This window comes from Mustela lutreola, chromosome 4 (genome assembly GCF_030435805.1).
Source record: "Mustela lutreola isolate mMusLut2 chromosome 4, mMusLut2.pri, whole genome shotgun sequence".
NCBI classification, from domain to species: Eukaryota; Metazoa; Chordata; class Mammalia; order Carnivora; family Mustelidae; genus Mustela; species Mustela lutreola.
Genome location: NC_081293.1, coordinates 38678891 through 38701947, shown reverse-complemented (window position 1 = coordinate 38701947; position 23057 = coordinate 38678891). Strand labels below are relative to the sequence as shown.

Here is a 23057-nt window from a genome sequence, read left to right as displayed (position 1 = left end):
GCTGTAGAGACTCTGGCTGAGCCCAGAGCCTCCAGGGGAAGATGCAGGCTGGATGACTGGTCAGTTTACAGAGAAAGCTTGAAATGTTGTGCAGGCAGGGAATGGGGCAAGAGGTTTTCCCGTTTGGACTTATTAATGAGTACGATTCCTCTGAGAGATTAGTGAGGAGTGGAATTGCCCAGGACCCCAAGAAGAGGCTCCAGTTCATTTCTAGGATAAACATATTGGCATGGGAGGACTCCGGGCTGGGCGGAAAGGAGCAGGGGGGCCCTGCAGTCCAGAGAGAGCCGCCTCCCCACGGAGCTGACCGAGGAGGGAGCAGAGGATACCAGAGCCCCTGCAGTCACCCATGTTCCTGAAAAGGAGCATTCAAGGGGAACCATCGAGCTGGTGTTTACTGAGTCCTTGCCAGCTGCTGGTCAGTTCTTGGAAGGAGGTACTATTACCATCTCCTCTTTACGAATGGGGAAGTAGAAGCTCAGGGGGGTTATATGACCTCCTGGCCACATAGCTGGTGAAAAGCAGATCTAGGGTTCAAGCCTAGGTCCTGTGCACTTGTTCTCATCAATGCACTCCATTTCTTCAAGATCATGACGAAAAAAAATTAGGAGCTAGGCTTCTGGACTGGCAAATTGTGGAGCTCAAGGAACCCTCCCCCCATGAAACAGCTTTTTAACTGGAGAAAATTATAAATATCAGTTATTTATAATCTTTGGAAATTGTCTTAAAGACATACAGCAAATGGAGACACATTCATTTAAGAAAATCTGCTAAATCTTGGTGAGAACAGGGAGTGTCTATAGCATTTGAACTGTGACCCGTTCCCTTATCCCCTCTCAGCTTTGTCTTATGGAAACTCCACACCAGGCTTCTACCCTGGGCCGGTATGGCCACTAACACAGGGCCTGCCTTTCCCTCCGAGACCCAGTTTAGGTTACAGTTTTGCCCCTAATGGGGCAAGACGCAGGTATTTCTCATCCTTACAGGCCTGTGTTTATAGAAATTCTATTCTGAAGAGGCACAGCCAAGATGGCGAAGGCCCCTTTCTCCCATGGAGCCCCCACTCCCATGAGCAGAAGTTCTGCTCCAGGCGCAGTGGGCTGGGATGTTGGGACCTCAACTCCACACCCCACTTGCCCCCAGGAGGGAGGCTCCACACTGGGAGAGGCAAGCTGAGAGTACTGGGGCTGTCTCCATCTCAATACCTGCTTGTAGAACACAGGTGTCATCACTCTGGGGGAAGCAAGTATCTGTCCCCATCTCTGGCTCCTGAGCACTGCTACACATGTTCTAGAAGAACTCACAGTGCTGCCTCAGGGGACTGACTTTATTTAGAACAGAATGTGGAGATTTCCATCCCTGGTGGAAGGGAACTATTGAAAACAATGGCGATCTGGGTAGAGAGCAATTAAAAGGAGGCTCATAAACTTCATGGCATGAGCAGCAAGAAGCAAAAGACAGGAGCAACTAGGAGTTTGCTAGGAATTGGGTAAAGAGATCATCTCCAAGAAGAGCCTTCTTGGGATCTCCGTCAGTTCTGGGAGTCAGGAAGGTGGTGTGCGGTTGCTAGGCTGGACCGACTCAGGCATGATCGGCAGGAGTTGGGGGGAATTGAAATCATTCCCCAGTTCACACACAGATCCGTCAACAAATGGCAATGCCCCATAGGCAGAAGAGGCTTAAGCACACACTGCAGGGCTAGCAGCAACAACCAGAAAGCCAGGCTTAGAAATCCAGTCACATGTATGCCCGATAGCCTAGCACACAGCTTTGTGTGTCCAAAATTGTACCCTCTCAGGGGTGATCAGGGAGGAAACACCCAAGTTACTAATCTCTGGCTAAATGTGGGGGGAAATGTAAATTTCTAGAACTGTGATAGAGGTTTCCAAGTCTCACATGCACGCTGGTGAAGGGTAAGTATCTGACTGGTCAAAGGCACTTAATCACACATTTTTTTTTTTTAAAAGATTGTATTTATTTATTTGACAGACAGAGATCACAAGTAGGCAGAGAGGCAGGCAGAGAGAAAGGAGGAAGTAGGGCCCCCCCCAGCTGAGCAGAGAGCCCCATGCTGGGCTCGATGTGGGGCTCAATCCCAGGACCCTGAGATCATGACCCGAGCCGAACGCAGAGGCTTTAACTCACTGAGCCACCAAGGTGCCCCTAATCACACTTTTTGACCAATAAATGCCTTATGCTGACTCAGGGTAAACTCCTGGGGAACGAAGCTAAAAAATTAAACACAAGTAAAAAAAAAAAATCTGAGTGGGGACCTAAGGGGCTGAACACTGGGGGAAACAGATTGACCTCACACAATTAGTCCAGCCAACTAATTAGCAGACAAACAATGACAGGAAATAAACAAATGAATAAACAAAAACAAGAGACTCAGACAGGGACAGGGAGAACCGGTTTCCAGTAGTTATTGTGTATTATCTAAAATGTCAACTTGTTAAAAGTTTTGAGATATACAATGAAAGAACATGTGATACACAGGGACAGAAAGCAGGCAACAGACACAGTGTTCGAGAGGTCCAGACGTGGGACGTGGTGACAAAGGCTTCCAGGTAGCTGTTATAAATATGTTCAAAGGAAAACATGGAAAAAAAACTGATATCAAACCAAGTGTGTTTTGTAATCACAACGGAGTTGAATTAGAATATGTGTAAATTAAATAACATACTCCTATATGGCCAGAAGGCCAAAGAGGAAATCAAAGGAAAGTAGAATATACTTCTAAATGAGTAAAATTCCACATATTAAATTGTATGGGATGCAGCTAGAGCTGCACTCAGAGAGAAATGTATAGCTGTGAATGTATATATTAAAAAATAACAGATACTTCCTATCAACAACCTAACTTCTACCTGAAAAATACAGAAGAGCAAACTAAAAGCAAAATAAGCCTAAAGAAAGAAAGGTGAAAGATTAGAACAAAAATAAATGAAATAGAGAATAGAAAAACCATAAAGAAAAATCAATGAAACCAAACACTAGGTATTTTGAAAAGTTCAACAAAATTGATAATCTTTTTGCTAGAAGACCAAGCAAAACAGGGAGAAGATTCAAATTACAGAAATGAGAGGGACTAAAATGTAATAGTCTGAACAACATGATGCCAACAAAAACTTGGGTGAAACGGACAAAACCCTAAAAGCGTGATAGATGTGTTAATTAGCTTGATTATGGAAATTATTTTACAATGGATATATAAATTAAGTCATCACATTGTATACTTAAATATATATAATTTTATTTGTCAGTTGTGCCTCAATAAAACTGAGAAACAAGGAAAACAATTCCATTTTCAAAAGCACAAAAAAAGAATAAAATATTTAGGAATAATTTTAAGAAAGATGACTAAAGTTGCATATCACACTGAAAGAGATTGAAGACAATCTAAATAAATGGAAAGTCACCATATATTCATGGGTTGAAGAATTAACATTGTGAAGATGAGAAAGCTCTCAAAACTGGTCCAGAAGGCCATGGAATCCCTATCAAAATACCAGCTGGCCTTTTTTTTTTTTTTTTTTTTTTTGCATAAATTGACAAGCTGATCCTAAAATTCGTATGGCAATGTGAGGGACCTTGAATAGCCAAAGCATCCTGAAAAAGAATAAAGTTGGGGGCTCACACTTCCTAGTTTCAAAACATATATACTACAAAGTTAGTTACAGTGATCTGAGCTGTGGAAATGTCATAAGGCTAGATACACAGATCAATGGAATAGAGTTAAAAGTGCAGAAATTTATGGTCTATAAATTTTCAACAAAGGTGGCAAAATAATTTAATTCAACAAATGGCACTGGGACAACTGGATATCCACAAGTAAAAGAATTAAGTTATAGACTCCATTTCGCACCATGCTGAAAAATTACCCCAAAACTGATATTTCTAAATTTAACAGCCCAAACTGTAAAGCTGTTAAAAGAAAATATAAGAAAAAAAAACATGACCTTTGGTTAAGCAATGGTCTCTTAGATTTGGCCACAGAAGAAAAGAAATAGATAAATTGGACTTCATCGAAATTAAATCTTTTGTGTTTCAGAGGACCCTACCAAAAAGTGAAAAGGCAACCCACAGAAGTGGGAAAATACTTGCAAATCATTTATCTGGTAAGGGTCTAGTATCTGGAATGTATAGGAAACTCTTACAACTCAAAATTGAAAGACAACCCAGTTTTAAAAAGGTGAAGCCTTTGAATAGCCACGTGGCGTCTCAAAGAAGGTATGCAAATGATCAATAATGACATGAAAAGATGCTCAACCCCTTGAGTCATTAGGGAAATGTATATCAAAACCATAATGAATGGATGACTATAATAAAAAAGACAGATAATAACAAATGTTGGTGAGGATCTGGAGAAATCAGAACCCCCATACACTGTTGGTGGCAATGTAAAATGATGTAGCACCTTTGGAAAACAGTTTGACAGTTTTGCAAGAAGTTAAACGTTGAGTTACTATTTGACCCAGAATTTCTACCCCTAGGCATCTGTCCAAGAGAAATGGAAATATGTATCCACCCCAAGACGTGTATGTTTATAGCAGCATTGTTCATGATAGGCACAAAGTGTAAACAACCCAAATGTCTGTCAACAGATGAATAGATAAATACAATGTGACATATACATGTAATGGAATATTATTCAGCCACAAAAAGGAGTAACGTAAGGATACATGTTATTAAAAAAAGGATACATGTTATAACATGGATGAACCTGAAAAATATTACGTTAACTGAACAAGGCAAATAACAAAAGGCCACATACTATGTGGTTCCATTTATATGAAATGTTCGGAATAGGAATATCTATGAAGACAGAAAGTGGATTAGTGGTTGCTTTGGGTGTGGTTGGGGTAGTGATCACTAATGTATACCAAGTGTTTTTTTTGTGGGGGGTGATGAAAATATTGTGAACTTAGATTGTAGTGAACTTGATTATGAATATACTAAACCCATTTAATTTTGCACTTTATATTGGTTAATTTCATGCTGTGTGAATTTTATCTCAATAAATATATTTTAAGAACTAAAAAAACAATCCCTTAGGGCTGATGAGAGACAGAGAGGACATACTGGGTGGCCCAGCTCCTCTTGATTGAGGGTCCCCTGTGTCTCTGTCTAAGCTGGTGGATGGTGGCTATGCTCTTCTCAGGCTCAAGCACTGGAATCCTGAGGGACGAAAGGAGCTCTTGGACCTTCACTGGCCATGCTGCCAAGACATATTTTGGTGGTGTTTCCTCAGTGTTTCCTTACTCTGGGACTTTCTCACGGTGCAGTCACACACAGCGTGAGGCCCCCACAGCTACGGGGACAGGCACTCACACCGACCTGGGTGATTTGCAATCTTGGCAGCTCTTTCTCCATTTTTGTTGGTTGAGTCATTGTGACAGTCCTGAGAGAAGTGCTGTTATTCCCACATTATAGGGGAACCTGAGACCAGAGGGGTGAAGAAGGTTGGTCAAGGTCAATCAGTGTGTTAGGAGCAGAGCCAGTGATCCAGCCCAAGGCTGTTTCTACTTCCAGTCGCTCTGTTCCACGTCTATGCAACGTCTGCTCCACTTTCTCCTGAGGAAGGGAAAAGGAGAGGACAGGATCAGCCCTTCTGGTCTTTGTTTCTCATCAGGGATAAGGGTCATCACGTCTTTCTGGGATAACAGTGCACAGGGATATGACTGCAAAGTGTCTTGGGCTGAGGATCAAAAGGTGACTTGTGGCATTCATCTGCTCATCAGAGGATGCCACTTTTCTTGTCTGGTCTACTGACAGAGCTGAGGGCTCCAGGCTGTCTAAGGATCTCATCCCAGCTTCGCTGCAGCTGCTGTGGTTGGAAGCACTAGCGTGCTGGAGAGCTTTCCTTCGCTAAGTTAGGGAAGATCATAATTATTGAGCTTCTGATGTCTAGTCAACAAACTCTTGCTTCACTGATCATGGACACCAGGAAGCCCAGATGTCTCAGGAGGACAGGCCCATCATATCCCCTGGAATTCCCAACACGTGCCTCCCTGCTAAGACCCATCCCAAACAATGCTCTACTCTGGGTTTACAGAAGTGTTTATTAAACAGCTCTGATAATACACTTCAGCATTTGCTTCTTGTGACCTGGTCATTCATCCCCACGGGGCTGGTTTGAGTTCTGAGAACAGAGTGGAAGTGTTGAGTTGCCCAGAAGCCTGCCAATCCTGTGTTGTGTGGCTGTCTGTGCCCATCACTTTCCCCTTCTGGGTGTGACAGGTGCATGACCCCTGGCTCCTCTCCACAGGGGCTCCTTTTGTGCACAGGGGTCCTGCCTAGGACACCGGGCCCATTAGGAATTGGGTGCCATTCCTGTCTCCTAATACCCACATTCTGTGATTCGGTCTCCCCTGACTGTGGGCTGGCAGATTCTGAAGCTCTTGGTGGCAGCCGTCCTCGAGGGCTCACAAGAACATATTTACTTGTTTGTTCTCACTTGGTTTTACGGGAGAACTGGGTTACTGCGGGAAGAGAGCTGCTCACTTGGGAAACCTGTTGGGTTCAGGCACCAGAAAGATCATCTGGTTGGCCCTTAGTCCCCCACATTTGCGAAGGAACTACTAGGGGATGTTGAAAAGTATGAACACATGTTTCTTATCTAGACCTTCAAGCATGTGCTCTAAGGGCTGCTCTGCAGAACCCTGGTGCTCACACACACACACACACACGGAAACAATATAACTGTTTCTTCAGATTACCCTTTCACTGAGACTATTTATGAATAATGTGTCTGCTCTTCCTTGTGACAATCCCATGAACCAAAAGACACCTTTTAGAAACAAATACCATTTCACAAATCTTTGAAGGATATCTGATTGAAATTTCTTTGTTCATGATAGGTTAACTGTCACTTCCCTCGCCCAGTGTCCCAAAACTGACCTGCCTGCCCACTTCCCTCCTATCCACCCCCTTTTCCCTCCTCTTCCCTCCCTTCATTTAAAACAAATGTATATTTATCACCTATTCTGCCACCAGGCTGCTGAGCATGGTGTGGCCGTGTCTCTGTGACTGGTGTCTGGGGACCACCGCCTCCCCAGTACCCCCCGCCCCCCTCCCTGCACACTGTAGACACTGGGTGCTGTGCTGGGACCGGCGCTGCTGAATCCTTGTCGCCATCCAAGACCTTTTGGTTTACGTCATCTGCTCGGAATCTCGGGAAAGTTCATGTGGTGGGGATGCCAGGAGTCCTCAGTGATGCTTCTGGAATGAACCCGGCTTTCCCTGCAGGGAGCACAGAGCGGCATTGTTTCCTGAAGGGCTCTGTATCTCCTGCTGCCCAGCACCCAGCCCCAGGACACACAGAGAAGGCGGCCCACGGCTCCCGCTGCTCGCATCCTGAGGGCTGGCAGCCTTGTCTTCCCTCTACCTTGGGAGCAATCTCGCCTGGGGGTTGAGATCTAGGGCTACCTCCAACACCTGCCTTGGATCTGCTCATAACCAACACTCCCCTGGGCTTGTTCAGAGCCAGGTTGTTGCATAAGAGATGGGATGGATGATGAGTCCTTGTTGAGTGCTGGGTCCTCGTGTCTGGAGAAGAGAAGCCCACTGGCTTCCAGGGCCAAAGCAGCCTTATGTGAAGCAGGACTGATGGTCTCTTTCGGGGAAAGCACCAGAATTTCCCCACTCCATGTCCAGGAAGGAGGAACCTGTGCTGGCTTGAGGCAGCGCGAGCTTCATTTGCGCCTTCCTCAAGGATCTGCCAGGCCCCTTGATGGTCCCAGAAGCCTAACTACTGTGGGGAAGTCTGGTCACGCCATGAAGCCCTGACCTGTGACGACCCCCAGCTCCTGGGAGTTCCTCAGGTATTAGGAAACTCCAGGCAGGGCCGTCAATCTCTGAAGACCCCTTGCTGAGTGTCCCTCAGGCTGGAAGGAGCGACTCAGAACAGGCTGGTGTCTGCGAGAGAAGGCAGGAAGATAGGGGCGTGTGGGGGAGGGATGATAGGGGTGGTGTCAGAGGTGGTCTCCTCCGGCTCGCTGTCCCCATCATCCAGGTCTTCAGTGAGAGACGGGATGATTCTGACTGTACTGTCCTCAAAATGCACCTGCTTCTTCTTGACCAGCGAGTCAGCTGGCTCCAAGGTCAGCCCCGTCAGGGTGTCTGGGCACTGGAGGGCACCGGGTCTCTTGGCCCCCTTCAGGATGCTCTTCATGTGGACGAAGAGGGAGCCGGGCCCATCCTTGAAGGCCCCATGGAAGGTGTAGGTTTGCTCGGTGTCCCCAGAGCCGGTGGTGCTCACGGCACTGCTGGAGGGGTCCGTGTACTGCTCCGAGGAGGCCAGCACCTCCGGGGAGGCCTTGCTCTTCTTCCGCTTGCTCAGCAGGAAGTAGGCCAGGCCAGTGATGATGAGCATGGAGCCTGGAAGGAATGCGGGAGGTCAGGAGGCTAGACGTGTGCTGGGGAGGAGCCGGACAGAATGCTGTCCGAGCCCACCATTCCAGAGGGCCACCGTGGCATGCTCAGGCCCCCCAGGCTCCAACCTGCACCCCTGACTTGTCCTCACACACCCCCTGATTCAGGGCCAGGCCTGCTGTCTGACTAAGGGATGTCCATGGGGCCAGCGCTGTACTCCTCCTGACTGTTAGCCAGGCAGCCCTGTGCCTGAGGCCCCTGCCTGTTGATAGCCGCCCCTGGGGCCACCTGCCTGTCCTCTCATCACCATCCCTAGCTTCTGTGTTAGGACCTCGTGTTGGGCCGGACCTGCAATGCCTGCCGTGGGTTACACTCTGTTCTGGATACTGGGCTCCAACCGCAGAACTGGGCTTCCTTCCATTCCCAGAAGTGCAGAGAGGTTCCTTCCTCAGCCTTCCCAGGAAAGATGGAGGAAAGTGTGAATCCTACTGGGTGGGTCCCTCTCTTGGGTGCACCCGTCCTCCCTCCCCACCCCTCTCTCCCAGTCTCCAGCCTAGAGGTCTCTCTGGCTCAGGTTGAGATTGCTGCCCTGGTTCTCCTGCCTGCAGGCCTGCCTATCCCGAAGAGGCCTCTGGGTGTCTCTCCCTCTCTAAAGATCGGGAGGTTGTGGCTCGCCCTGGCCTCATGGTTGCTGAATCCTCTGGAGTCCACTAAAGGTTGAGCAGAGTGGCCTTGAGATGCTAAGACAGGTACATTAAGAGAAACCACGGGAAGGAAGAGGAGGCTCTGCCTTCCAACGTTGTCTCTCTGCACACCGGGCATTTTAGGCCGGTCACGAGGAGGGACGGGCTTTCATAGCTAGGGAGTGGGGAAGAAAAGGGTACTAGCAGAAGGGCTGTGGGCAAAACCCAGGGGTGGGAGCAAGGCACCCTGGCTTCTAGCTGACTAGCACGGACTTATGAGGTGGGAGGGAAGATGATGAGGCTTGGAGGGTCTGCCAGGGTCCCCTCATGGCATGCCTCCCAAACCAGGCTGAGGAGTTTGGACCGGAATGGGTAGCACTGGGGAGACATGGGAGGGTTTGGACAGAGAAGTGACCATCTCATACCCTCTGAAGGCCCAGACCACACGCAGGCATTGGAGGAAAGTTCTCCATTTGTGGGTGCAGCCTCTCGGCCTACAAGAAGGGACATTTCTACTACTTTATCAACATGAAGTATGTCTGACCCCACCTCATTCCCTTGATCTAGGCCAAAGGAGTCAGTGGAGCCAGAGGTGGGGCCAATGTCACTGAGGTCTATGAGGGGAGGATTCAGCCCCTCCTGCTCAGAATCCACCTGTGGTAGGGTTTCCTCCCTCCACGAACTCCTGGAGCTCCTACCTGGGATGGTCACGTGCCAGACCAGGACGGGATGGAGAAAGCAGGCCACAGACAGCAGCATGTACGCCAGGAACTTCTGGAAGCAGCCCAACCAGCGGGCTTTCTCCCTTGCTCTGTAGGCCAGGGACTCTGGTTGACACCTGGCAGCAGGGGGGTGGGGGTGGGGGCCGAGTCCAGGATTAGCAGGAAATAGGAAACAACCCAGAAAAGCCCCAGGACATGGGAAGCTGTTGGAGGCTGGGATCGAGTCCTGTTGTCCCCATGTTCTCTTTAGTGGCCTGTGGCCAAACACTCCCCAGGGGCTGGGGTCCTCATCATGGGTTCCACAGTTAGGTTTCTTGCCTGAGTCCTTCAAGAGGGCCCACAATTTTTCTAAAAGGCTGCCTCGCCTGTTCTTTCTGTCAAGGGTGAAGGGAGCTCAATGATACCAGGATTCAGCAAAGGTAGTGGGAAGGAGAATAGGAGACTCACGGGCCCTTTGAGAGGTCCCCAGTGGAGTGGAGAAGGCATGTGGTCTGGGAAACAGCTGACTGGGACAGCTGTGTAGACTGGGCACTGCACAAGCCACTTGTCCCCCTGAGTGAACAGGCCAGAATCCAGCTCCACCTGGTTCACAGAGCCTCGCCTAGGCATAAGATGGCATCAGCCCCAGAGGGATCTCTTTTTAAAATGGCCCTCAGTTTAAAAGGTCCCTTTATAAACAGGCCCTTTTTAAACTGGCAGAGGTCTGATGCCGAGCCCATTTCCTCAGCACTCTTGCTTCCGGGTTTCAAAGAAGGAAAGGGCTTGTCTTAGGTTCATCTCCTTCATCCTGTGAATTGGTCTGTCCAGGCTAGTCTGGGGGCAGTGGCGGGGGCTGGAGGACAAAGGTCTGGTTCAGAACACTGCCCTCCTCCTGCAAACCATAGCCATGGCTCATTGGTGCCCTCTGGTGGACATTGTTTTGTGACCAGACCCTGGCTGGGAGAGGAGGGAGCTCAGAACAGAGTGAAATGCCCCTTTGGGTTCAGGGCTCCTCCCTAACCTGTCCCAGAGAAGTTGCAAAGATCACTTGACTGTGCCATTCATTAGAAAGGAAGAAGTCTTTTGCCTCAGGGCTGGTGACCTTGGGAGGCAGCTGATGGCCTTGCAAGGTGCTGGGGATTTGAGGCCAGGCTCTTTCTCTGATTACCTAGAGACACAACTATTGAGGTTCTGAGAGCTGTGGTCCAGAAACAGCTCTTGGCCACAATGATGACAGTGTTTAGTAACTGAGCACTGCTGGACAGCAAGTATGGGCCTCTGTGATCATGTGGCTTCCCGAGGGGATCCTTACAGCCCCCGACTTGTGCCTGGGTTCTAGCAGGAAAAAGAACCAGTTCTGCAATCTAGCTCTGCTGCCTCTAAGACCATCCGGCCTTCCTCTGGGTCCTCCCCTCTCCATGGGTGCCTGGGATGGCAGAGGCAGCTACGGGCTGTTCTTGGAGGTGGGAATGGACTCTGCAGGGGCTTCTGGGTGGGAGCGGGCCCTAGGTGGATGCTTCACTCTGCTCCCCTGGTTGGGAGCAGAGAAGGGGGACCATTGAGTTCTGTGGGACTGAGCCCGTGGCTGGGCAGGGGCTGGCTGTGTGGGTGGGGAGGGTAGCCGTCGCAGCTGCTTCAGGAGCAGGACCTCACCTGGACTGGCCTCATGGGTCATGGTATGTGGGGGCGCCTGGGGCTAGGAGGAGACTACTTACTGGAAGCAGATGGCCAGCAGTTGAGCCACAAAGTACGCCCCTTCACACACGGAGACAGCAGCGCCTATGAACCTGTGGTGGAGACAAGGAAGGGAGTTCTAGAGCCCTCTGATCTGCCCTTTGCTCTTCCAGAGCCTCTTTTCTTACTGCCTCTGGGGCTCCTGGCCATCTCCTGCCGACAGACTATCCAGGAGATTCCTGACCTAATGCGGCCCCCCAGCCGGTGTCTGCCAGGAGCTGCTCCGTGCCAGGGCCTATGCTGGGTCAGGCCTCAGTGGACAGGTGCCAGCCAGGGCCCAAAGATGGGTGCAGGAGTGTAGGCCACCGGAGGACACTGCCTTGACCCTGGCCCCCATGTGTGGCCACTGGCTGGCACGTCCTTCTACTACTGTCACTAACATAACATTTGCTGCTTGGTTGTACAAACTTGAAGGCTGGATCTGTTCCAGATCCTTTTCCTTCTCCCTCTTTTCCCACTGTCCAAACAGTCTCTGGCCTGACCTATATGACCTGAGTTTGGGTAATGCTCCCTTGACCCCTGCACTTGTCTCCCCTTTTCTGCCTCTCTAACTGCCTGCTCTCCCTTCTCCCTCTCCTGCTCTTCCACTTGGTCCCCACTGGCTGCCCTGAGGACTCCCTCTGAATGGAACTGTAGTTTTCCCAATCCACATTGCTTCAAAATCTCCTCATGTTCCATGTGTGGTCCAGGGAATTTCCAATCCAAATCTTCTGGGAAATATGTGAAATCAAAGATTCCTGGGCCAGCCTCAGATTTTATATATCAGAATCTTTGGGAATGGAACTTAAATGTTTTATTGGGGAGTCCTATAAAATTGAACTTTCTTAGCATGCCTTTGAAGCCTTAAATGAAAATCCATAGTTCTCTGACTACAGAGGAAGTTACCAGGTGCCACAGTGACTTTGCACAAGCTGGCCCTTCTTGAAAGGACTCCTCTTTCCTCCTTTTGTCTGTCTCGTGATCTCTTGCTTCTCTGTGTTTTACGGTGTGACCTGAGCTACCAGCCTGTGAACTCCCTTTGTCACTTCCTTCCCTAATTCTTCCCTGTAGCCCAGGCCCACTCTGGGAATGGCTTATTGTTAAGTGCTCCATGGATATCACTGGAGTGAATGAATGAGTGAAAGGAGAGGCTACGCCACAGGCGAAGGTGTCTTGGGGCCAGAATTTCCTCAGGAACCTGGGCATTGCTCCTGCTACTGATCAGCTGTGTGCCTCAGGCAAGGGACTTGACCTTTCTGTACATCAGCGTCCTCATCTGTAAACTGACAGAATTACAGTGCTCCAGCAATAAAATTGTTAAAAAGTCTCAAATGAGCTGATATTTGGAAAACCCTTCAAATGGGGCACATAGTGCTCATTTTGTAAATGTTAGTTACCGATTTCTCAGTCTCTCTCTCCATAAGCATTTATGTACTTAATCCCTATTCTCTCCTACTCTCTCTGTCTCCCAGCATCTCTCTAACACTTACTCCTCAGCTTTCAAATGGAATATCCGTTTGATATAACGAGCACTGTGCACAGGCATGTTCTAAGGGCTTCACCAGTATCAATTCATTTAGTCCTTTTAACAATTTTATGATTGAAGCACTGTACTAACCCTCAGCCTACAGCTAAGGGCACCAAGGCACAGAAAGGTTAAGCTCCTTGCTGTGGTCACACAGCGGGAACAAGATTTGAACCCAGCCCTTAGACTCCAGAGCCTGTGTTTCTAACAAGTACACTGGGGCACGTAGTTTATAAAACAAGCATCATATCTTTTTCTAGATCATGGGATGGAGGACAAGGAGGAAACTGAGGCTTGGGCTGTGGAGTGACTCTCCAGGGATCCTGTTTGTTGCTGTAGAAGCTGTGCCTCTCGAGGCCAGGAAGGTCTGGTCACTCAGGCAGGGCAGCGAATCCAAGCCGAAAGCCCTGCTGTGGTTAGCGGGATCCCACAAACCGAAGCCTCTTCCCTCAGTGTCACGCCAGCCACGCAGACCCTTCACCCAGTGGTGTGGCTGGTGTTCGTGGGTGAGTGTGAGGAAGGCCGTGAGGAGCCCCACAGGAAGGAGAAAGGTGGGAGTGGAAGCTGGTGTGCAGAGAAGTGGGGAAGAACCAGAAGAAAGCCCACGATAGCTCAGCGCCCATGGGAGCCTACTCTGAGCCTTGGCCCCTGCCGGGTCCCAGAGACACGGGGGAGGGGGTGACAGTGACACAGGGGTGTGCTAGAGTCAAAGAACACCCTGAGTGTGGGGGCACACAGAGGCAGGAGTCTGAGATCTGCCGGAGAGACTGCATGTGTGCGAGGGAGAAAGGTGGGAGGAGGGAGGCGGAGCATTGAGATGGCCCTTGAGGAATGGGGGGTGGGGGGATGAGTGCGGGAGGGACAGAAGGGACAGAGGGTTGGGGCAGGCAGGCAGGCAGGGGCTCCCATCCCTGCAGCTATGGAGCACTGCACAGGGGAGAACATAAACTAACTCAGAGTGGGGCCGGCGGGACCTGAGGCTGGAAATCAAGTCTTCTAGGACTGGACCACCGAGTGACTAGAGGGGCTTGGTGTCCCCTTGGGACAGGAATAGAGCAGTCAGGGAGGGGCAGGGCTCTGGGCAAAATGCAGTTGCATTAAGTGGCTATAGACCTGACTTGTTATAGGAGGATAATCACATCTAACTCATACCTGAAGTGATGTTTGTGGGGAAGCCAGGTAGAGAGAGGAGAAGACGAAGGCCAGGCTGGTTTCTGGATTCTGGGGGGACAGGCTCAGAAAGACATGGAGGGGGTTCAGAGCAAAGAGAAGTCGCTCCAGGCTCAGGGCAGGCTTCCCAGGGCGGAATGCCAGGGATGGACATCAGGCTTTGGGGACATCGAGGTGGATGGTAAGTCACCCTGGGTGCTCAATGCAGTGAGCAAGGGCTTGGAGGTGAGGCGAGGCAGGGAGTCTGAGAAAGAGTCAGAGGCTCCTGAGGTGGAAGCTGAGTGACAAGAAATAAAACGGAGGCCAGGAGATGGCAGAGGAATATGGCCTGGAGGCCGTGGCCGTGGCTGAAGGTTCCAGAACAGCCCTGCGTTTCTAGGTGGCAAATTTTGTAGCAGAGTGGAAATGGGCTGGGTGGGTAGAAGACAGTTGGGAGACAGTGGAGGCCAATCCACACAGCAAGTCAAAGAGCTCTCCTGGGCAGGGGAAGCCCGGATGACGGTGGGTGCGGGCGGCAGCTCGGTGAGCCCGCAGGAGAGCGCACAGGTGCCCCGTGTCCCTCGGGAGCTGGCAGACCCCCTCCCTCCAGGGTGTCCTCCTTCTTCAGGCCACCACTGCACAGTGGTCTATCTCCCGTTGGCTGGCGGGAAGAAAGGACAGAGGCTAGGGAACTAAATGGATCCAGGCCCGACTCTGGGCCCTGTTGCTCATGGGTTTGTTGGTGCTGGCTGAGCTGCTTATCCCCTCTAAATCTTCTAATCTGAAAACCTAGGACAGTATGCCCTTCTACAGTGCCATTGGAGTTCAAGGACACACGCAAATAAGACGTGTTTCTGTGCCTGGCATATAGAAGGGCTCAAACATAGAGTCTTTGGAGCTGATTCCTCTCTCTCTGAAACAAGCTTGGTTTGTGTTTGCTGAACAAAGGATGACTGAAAAGATAGATGGATGGCTGGATAGACGGTAGCTGGCTGGCTGGCTGGCTGGCTGGGTGGATAGATGGACAGATGGACAGATGGATGGATGGATGGGTGTGTAGATAGAGGGACGGAATAATGATCTGACCAAAGCCCTGCCCAAACCATTGAATATCCTAGAAGTCCCCTCTAGGGCTTCCACCTGTGGGATGTGATGGAGTTAGCATGGAAAAGGGGTGTGGGCTACTCTGTGTTAGTGGGGCAGCCTTAGGGTGAGCCGGACCAGAACATGCCAGCAGGGAAGGGCACATGCACACATACTCACAGCAAATAGAAAGCCAGGCTTTTGAACTGCCCCTGGAGGAAGGTCTCAGTGCCCACGCCGATCAACACTAAGAGGGGGAGAGGAGAGGGGAGGGTGGGCCTGGGTGCTCCAGCCACACGGCGGCCCTGTGGAAGGTTCCCTGGCTGCGGAGTGAGCCTTCTCCCTGGGGACTGAGAGCCAGAGAGGCTCTTCTCCAGGCACAGGGATTGGTGGCTGGGAAAACGCAAGGGAACAAGGAGCCTTCTGGATTGGTCTCTGGAAACTAGACGGGTTTCAGCAGAAGGCCAGAGGTCTTTTACTCCAGCTCCCAGATCGCAGATGCCTTTCCTTCTCTGCCCACACTGGCCATGCCTCATGCCCCCAGAGACAACATATGCTTCCAGGCCTCCAGACCCTCGATTTCACAACAGTCATGGCTTCAAGGGCCTTCACTGTCCTACAGCCCATGCCCATATGTGCTGTGGGTCTGGGTTCAGTGCTTGGCCATGGGTGGGACCTTCCCAACCCCTGTTGCCCGGATCACTGTTCTAGCTGTTTCTGTGACCCCGTTTTCACTTGCTGTTTTGGTAGCTGTATCACACCTCCTGGTTCCTTGCTTTGGACCCACTGCTGGCTGAGCCCCTGAGGGGCTCTGACACAAGAAGCTGATTAGCTTCGTCTTTCTTCCTGCCCTTTCTTGGCTGTTGGGGTTTGCACGCAAGTACTCAGCCTTCCATTTGTCCAGAGTGAATATTGTCTTGGACCCAGCCTTCCAGACTTGCTGACTCCAGGCTGTCTCCTCACAGGGATTCCCTTGCTCTCCCTGCTTCATTCAATGAGCTGTGGCTCCAACCCCATCCGCTCGCCGATGGAAACATTCCATAGACAGCACTCACGGATTCTGAAACCTTCCTCCAGGGCTGCATGGCCCACTAACTAGAATTATTTCTGGTCCTAACTGATTACACTGCATGCGTCCTCCATTTCTCTCTGGGGTCAGCAGACACCCTCTGGTAATGGCCGCGTTGTGGCTTCCTCTGGTCTCCCTCCTGGAACATCAAAGATGGCAGCGCTAGGCGGTCGTGTTTGGCTGCCTGTACATGGCCGTTCATCTCTGCTATTCAGGAGGCTGCTTCCCTGGATCTGATGACTCTCCTCCCTGGAAGACACCCAGTAAGCTTCCATCCCTGGTGTTCTGAGCCTTTTGTCCATGTGGAAATGAGAAGCCATGTGAGGACCCACACTGAGGCCACAGGCACCTCTCCCCTCACTTCTGAGAGGACTGGATTGTGGAGGTACCTCAGCGAGCAGGGCACAGGGTGCTTCAGTCTAGGAAGGGAGGGGAGATGCCTAAGTATGTTTGGTGAGGGAAGGTTCCGGGGCTCCCCTGGCCTTGGTCTAGAGCCGTGGGGGACACTGCCTCTGCCCCCTTCAGGTTCTAGATGTTCACGCTTGTACCAGGTGAGGGGCCAGGAGTGCTGAGCAGCCACAGACCCTTCCAGAGGGTCAGCATGACCTACAGAGCACTTAATGCTTTATACACAATGGTCACACTTGTGCTCACTCCTCCCAGCAGCTGGAGACACAGGCACATCTGTACTTCCTATTTTACTGGGGAAAACAAGGCTCAGTCAGTCACCATGTCCCGTACGTGTGTGCCCCAAGGACACACCAGAAAATAAAGGACCCGCAGACCAAACATGAGACTCTGGCTCCAGGTGGCAGACCGTTTCCTGGTTTCCACTGTCTATTTTCTGTGTGTGTGTGACTGTGCACGTATGTGAAATGTGTGCCTATGTGCATGGGGGTCTCATCCCTGTGAGGAGACAGCCTCATTTTACGGGAGGGAAATTGAGGCACAGAGCGCATAGGCAAAACCAATCTACCAACCTGGGCCATTCCAGCATTTCGGTCTCACATCTTCCGGTTAAAAGCTGATTCACTCAGTCTCTCTGAGCCTCAGATTCCACCTTACCCCTCTTGCGCATGATGGTTATAAGGATTCAGTTAGCTGACTAGTGCCAAGCACCTTACAGGTGCTCAGCCCCTTGTGCACATTCCGGGGTTGAGGTCAGTTTTTGGAGATTTGCATGGCCTTGCGGTGAGTGACCAGTAGGTGGCAGGAAAGGGTCTTGGGAACTCAGCCCTTTACCCGTATTTGTTTAGAACCCTTACTCTGATGCCTTCTGATGGAAACAAAAGGTCTATAGTCAAAGGGGCATTCTAGGAATGCTGTAGGGGCAGCACTGGTTTGTAGTTTAAAAAAAAAAATCGATGAAACAGTGGAGAAGACAGAGAGTTGGGCTGGAATCCCCGTTTTGTGAGTTCTTACCTTGGTAACCATGGGTAAGCACTTAGCACAGAAGGGGGCTATGGGCAGTCCTTGTGAGCGGAGGCCTGGGAGTGGGTCTTGAAATATCAGCGTCCACAGGATGGGCAGGGAGGGCCTTCAGTGTTTTGGGGAGGCTGAGCGACATGTTCAGATTGGCGTTACAGAAAGCGACCTGACTTCGGGCTACAGGGTAAGAGGCTTTGGTTACATTTGGCTGAGAGGAAGCAGCAGAGGGGAGGAAGTAACCATGTTCTGAGTGATCATGGCCTCCCAGTGTCCCAGCACACCGGGAGCCACTGGCTCCTTTGCTGGCCTGGCCTGAAACAAAGTTCTGGTCATGGCTCCTGATGGTATGCCCGGGGCCTTGTTCACCTGTTTTAATACGCAGGTGTTAGTAGGCACAGAAGATCAGAAGGGGAGGCTGGTTCTGCCTGGGGGCTCCGACAAGCTCTCCAGGCACAGAGAAGGGCCAGCCTTGCCATTGCAGCCTAGTTTCCTTTTTTTTTTTTTTTTTTTCTGGGGTAGAGGAAGGTGGCAGCGTAGGAACAGAAGGTGTCTGGGTTCGGAAGACCCCTGGGTGTGCCAACCCAGCTACCTCTCAAGGAAGTCCCAGCACGTGCGACACACGGCACCACCACCCCCCGCTTCCATGCATCTTATGTAGTCTGGACCGCACCCCTCAAGGTGGGAATCCTCAACCCCATGTTATTTATGGAAACATCCCAGCAAGCCTCCTGGAGGTGCAGCGCCTGGCCCAGGGCAGGCTGGTGGAAAGGGGGCAGAGGGAAGCCAGAAGAAGGACTGATTTTCAGGGGGCTCCAGGAACCCCCAGCGGAGGAGGACTATGGTGTGAATGGTGCTGGTGGGGAGCACATTTCCTGGGGGCCTTCATGTGAATGGGGGTGTCACATGCATGAGACCCTCGTTGCCATGGGCACTGGACTGCCATGTCCCCCAAGCCCAGCGGTGAATGGAGTTTTGTAACGTCTGCCACAGAATGGCCAACAATCACCTCACGGCCTCAGGGAGCTTCCTGGTGCCTAAGGTGCCGGTTGTGGTGACGGCCCCTCTGTTCCCCAACCCGAGGGCTCGGTGCGGAGCCCCAAGCCTGAGCAGAGTTCTCTTCTGAAGGTCAGAAGTAGCCCCAGCCCAATCTCCTTGCCCAGGGCAGTTCCACCCAGCCATCCAAGAGTCATTCCAGTCGTCCAGGGTCCAGAGTCCCCAGTGGTCAGTCTGCACCCATGTTTATGGCACAACTTGTGCGCCGGGCCTGGTAAAGCATGGCGCTGTGAGGGAACTACGCGCTGCAGTGACTGTCGTGGACCCAGAAAATGAAGAACCGTGGAGGATAGGACAGGGCCTGAATGCAGGCTCCATTCTGCCTGGGAACCAGGACGGCTCCACCGAGAAGGAAGGCAAGGCGCGGCCAGGAGCCAGAGCTGCACAAACTAGAGCCCGGAGCAGCAGGAAGGAGAGTCTGGAGCTGCTACCGCGGTTCCGTGGGCTTCTCCGTGCAGTTCCTGTAACTGGGCAAGGTCACGGGTTCTACCTGGGGCAGCGACAGTGTGACTTCCCGAGCCCACACCCTCAAGTCTTTTTGCACCTTGCAACTTCCTCCTGCCCTTCCGAGGGAGCCAAGTCCACAGAGAAAGCTGCGCCCCGCATTCTGGGGGAAACTCTATTCCCACAGTCTGGGTGCCAATAAGTACGCTGGGCATGAGGCCTGTTTCTGCGAGAACTTACTCTCCTCCCCAGTACTCATCTCCCCAAAGGCCTCCTGGGCTTCTGAACATCACACCAGCGGCCATGACTGAGGTAAAGTGAGCTAGGAATGGTCTCCTTGTGAAGGTATTCCTGCTGATCCCGGGGGCAACAACAGTCCCAGAGACCAGGTCGGTAATCTAATTGCTGGGCTCTCTGGCAGAAAATGGGAATTGGCCCCCCATGGACTTAGTATTGTTAAGTAAGATAAATACCCCTAATTATAGCAATGCAATTTGGGGTTTCTTTGTAAGAATAGGGTGCATTAGATGGAAGCTAACCACAAATTCTTTGCAACTTGTCTCATGAAGAGGTGGAGTCTAATTCCCCTCCCTTTGAATGGGGGCTGGCCTTAGTGACTCTCTTGCCCTATAGAATGATCCAGACTTAAACTGCAGTTCACAAAGAGCTTCTGCCCCGCCCTCTTCAAATGCTGGTTCTGGGGCAGCCACTCCCTCTGTAAGAAGTCTGATGCTTCTGAGACTACCATGTGTGAGGAAGCCCAAGTGAGCCATGGAGAAAGAATGCTAGAGAGAGAGAAAAAGAGAAAGAGGGAAAGAGAGCGAGAGAGATTCATGACCAGCCCCCCACTGGCTCAGCCCTCTCCACCAGACATAGATGTGTCAGTGAGGAATTTTCTAGATGACATCCCAGCCCCAGCAGTTATGAAGTGGAGAAGAACTGATGCACTAAACCAACAGTCAGAAGCAAAGCTCTAGATGTTCCGCCCTAGATGCTCCATTGCAGCCCTGCACCTGAGATCTCCGCCTTCATGCAGCCGAGCCGTCTCCACTGCTTTCTGTCTGAATTCCTGAGCCACAACATTTCAAGCATAATAAAATTGATGTAGTCTTAAGTCACTAAAGTTTGAAATAGTTTTATTCTGCAGCCACAGATAACTGAAAAGCAGCTTATCCTATCTTCTTAATTACCTGATGTTTTTGGCACAGAAGTTCCTTTGTCTGGTCTATATTCTGACTCTCAGCAGGGAGCGTGTCCCCAAGACCCCTTAGGTCTCTGGCCCTTCTCACTGGTCCCTAGCTTGATTGTCAGAGAGCCAACCTATGGGCTCCTAGGTCCTGCAGCATCTCTCCTCCTGCTCAAATTCAGGCACAGCCTGGGAGATGCAGTCTCCTAGGTGTTGGGTGATGTCTGGGGACTACTTCTGGGCTGCAGAATCCTACCGGGGATGTAATATCTTAGGATTTCACACAGGATCAGTGAGGCTCTGCCTCATCCAAAGTAGCTCTCTTCTACAGATTCATTTTACAGAAAGTCCCAGTGGAAAAAGTGAGGAAAGTAAAAATTGAGACCCCCTCCTGCAGGAGGATTTTGTGAATTGCATCCAGTACTTCCCCACGCCAACGGCAGGGGCCATTGCCATGAACCCTGCTAGCCTGCTGTACTCACTGACCTGTGCTGGGCATGAGCTGACTTTGGAAGGCACCAGAGTTCCACATGACCCAGAAACAGAACCCCAAGACGGTTTGACTGAGGGTCTGGAGTACTCTAATTTTTTTTTTTTTTTTTTTTTTCCTAAGGGACTAGTTTCCAGAACTGGGACATTTCAGAAGCTAGGAAAAGATAACGATGTGTGGTCTTAAATTGGAAGGGGGAGTGGTAAGTGAAAGATGGGACTGGTGTGTGAGAAGAGGTTTGGTCCTCCTGTGTCCTGCGTGTCTGTCTCCCCAGGACTGCACAGGTAGACACCTGCTCTCCTGGAGGCCTCCTGTCGACCTCATGGATGAGAAGGGGTACAACCCTTGCTTTGTGGAGTTGGACCCAGGAACTCTCCCCAGTTTCCAGAATTAGGCACGGCTGTCTGTAAGACACAGAGAAGATGTGGCATCCGGCAGAGCCAGGACGAGGGGGAGGTCAGCAGGGCCCCTGGGCACAACATTTAAAGAGGCACTCAACGTCCATGGAAGGAGACAATTCACTCCCAGTGCTGGCCAGTGGTAGCATTGGCCCCTTTTTGGCCACGAGACTGAGTGCCTGCAGCCCTGGCATCTGGTGATGTTCATGGCCCAGGGTTTGGGAGCCTCTAAGCTACTTGTGGAGTCCGGGCTGTACTTCTGGTCCTCCTTCCTCCTCACCAGGCAGCCTGATGGGTAGCTCTGAAACTTCGCCTTTGAAGGACTCTGGTTCAGTGTGACCTGGGCAATCAGGATCAATAATTCACTCCAACAAATGACACTGAGGCCTTTTCCCAGAGCCACCCAGGCCCCCTGGGTTGAGTTTTGATATCCATCTTACATTCAGTGCAGTGCCCTGGGGGCCATAGAGGTCACTTTTCACGCCAGACAATGAAAGAAGAAAGTAGCCCCCAAGAGCAGCCTCGATTCCCAGATGTGTTGGGTTTTGCACTGTAGGTGGGAGGGGTGCCCGACGGAGCGGCAATGTAACCATTTTTATACCACCATTAAGCGGCCCATTGATACCTTCCATCCTTCCCTGTTTTCTTTCCCTCAGGTTCCTGTTATTCCTCGTCCCAGGCCAACAGAACCACATTAGGAGCCCAACCCAGTTCAGTCCGCCCCTGGCTTCTGTCTCCCCTCTCCTGCACAACCCCCCGGGAGGCTACTTCCTTGGCACTCATTGGAGTGAACTCTTCCTCTACTAGCTTTTATGGACAAGCCTGGCCTCCTCACCTTGTCCCCTTCCCTCTAGTCTCTGTCCCTTTTGTCTGGGACAAGGCACAGCTTTCTCTTCTCCTAGGGCTTTCTTCTGAGTAGCTTTCCTGAATGGTTTGTTCTAGTTTAGGTTAGCAGGGATCAGAGGTGCTGGACTGAGACCCTGTGGCGCACCACCTTCTCATTCTCCTCCTGGGTGTCCTGAAGCTCTGGTCCCAGAGGGTGGGTGGAAGCTTTGAGGGTGCTGTGCTATAGCAGAGAGAACGTGAGGCTTGATCAGGAAAGCTGAGTCCTGGTTCCTCAAGCAAATCATCACTCTCGTCTGCTTTCTCTTCCAGAAAATGGGGCTAATAAAAGCATGCATCAGTGACTGTAAACATTCAGTCTTAGTAAATTATAGAGTGTTGTTCAAATTTAGATGATGGCTAATAGAATTATCAGGAGAGGAAGCTTGTTCCTGACTGAGAAAGGCAAGCACTCTCAAGGGGGAGAAGAGGATTTATTCTCATCCTTTCCTTCCATTAATACACATTTTTATGGTGGCTGAAGAGCTTTTATCTATACACTGACGCTTATTCATTGATTTTCCTGTATTAGGTCCCTTCTGCAGGTCTGACTGGGATATCAGTAGTCCAAAGCCCCATTCATTTCAACGTCTCTTGTGTCCTGTCCTCTGTGCAACCTTGAAGGGATGCCAAGGGCTTAGGGCCAACGTGCTCACAAGGACGTGGCCTGTCCGTGGTGCTGACTGCCGAGGGGCTCTCCTGGCAGCCTCCGGGCTTGTGCTGCTTTTGTCCCCGGACTGACCTCATGGTTGGCTGTAGGTTGTCTGTTCTGACTCCATAGATGGGTTGAGGTTTTTTTTTTTTTTTAAAGAATTTTATTTATTTATCTGACAGATCACAAGTAGGCAGAGAGAGAGAGAGGAAGGGAAGCAGATTCCCC

General features: G+C 50.9%; 1 protein-coding gene across 3 annotated transcripts in view; it reads right to left on the bottom strand.

The window, feature by feature from the left end:
* Positions 1-3460: 3460 nt before the first annotated feature.
* Positions 3461-23057, bottom strand: part of TMEM72 (transmembrane protein 72) — a 29988-nt gene continuing 10391 nt past the window's right edge. The window contains exons 2-5 of one of the 3 annotated variants that reach the window (XM_059169580.1): positions 15408-15474; positions 11473-11544; positions 9755-9894; positions 3461-8379 (exon numbers count right to left, since the gene is read on the bottom strand). In XM_059169580.1, the coding sequence (XP_059025563.1) occupies positions 7901-8379; positions 9755-9894; positions 11473-11544; positions 15408-15474 (758 nt within the window). In that variant the 3' untranslated portion in view covers positions 3461-7900. The remainder of the gene's footprint in view (positions 8380-9754; positions 9895-11472; positions 11545-15407; positions 15475-23057) is intronic. The other 2 variants (XM_059169581.1, XM_059169582.1) reach the window with 2 other exon arrangements.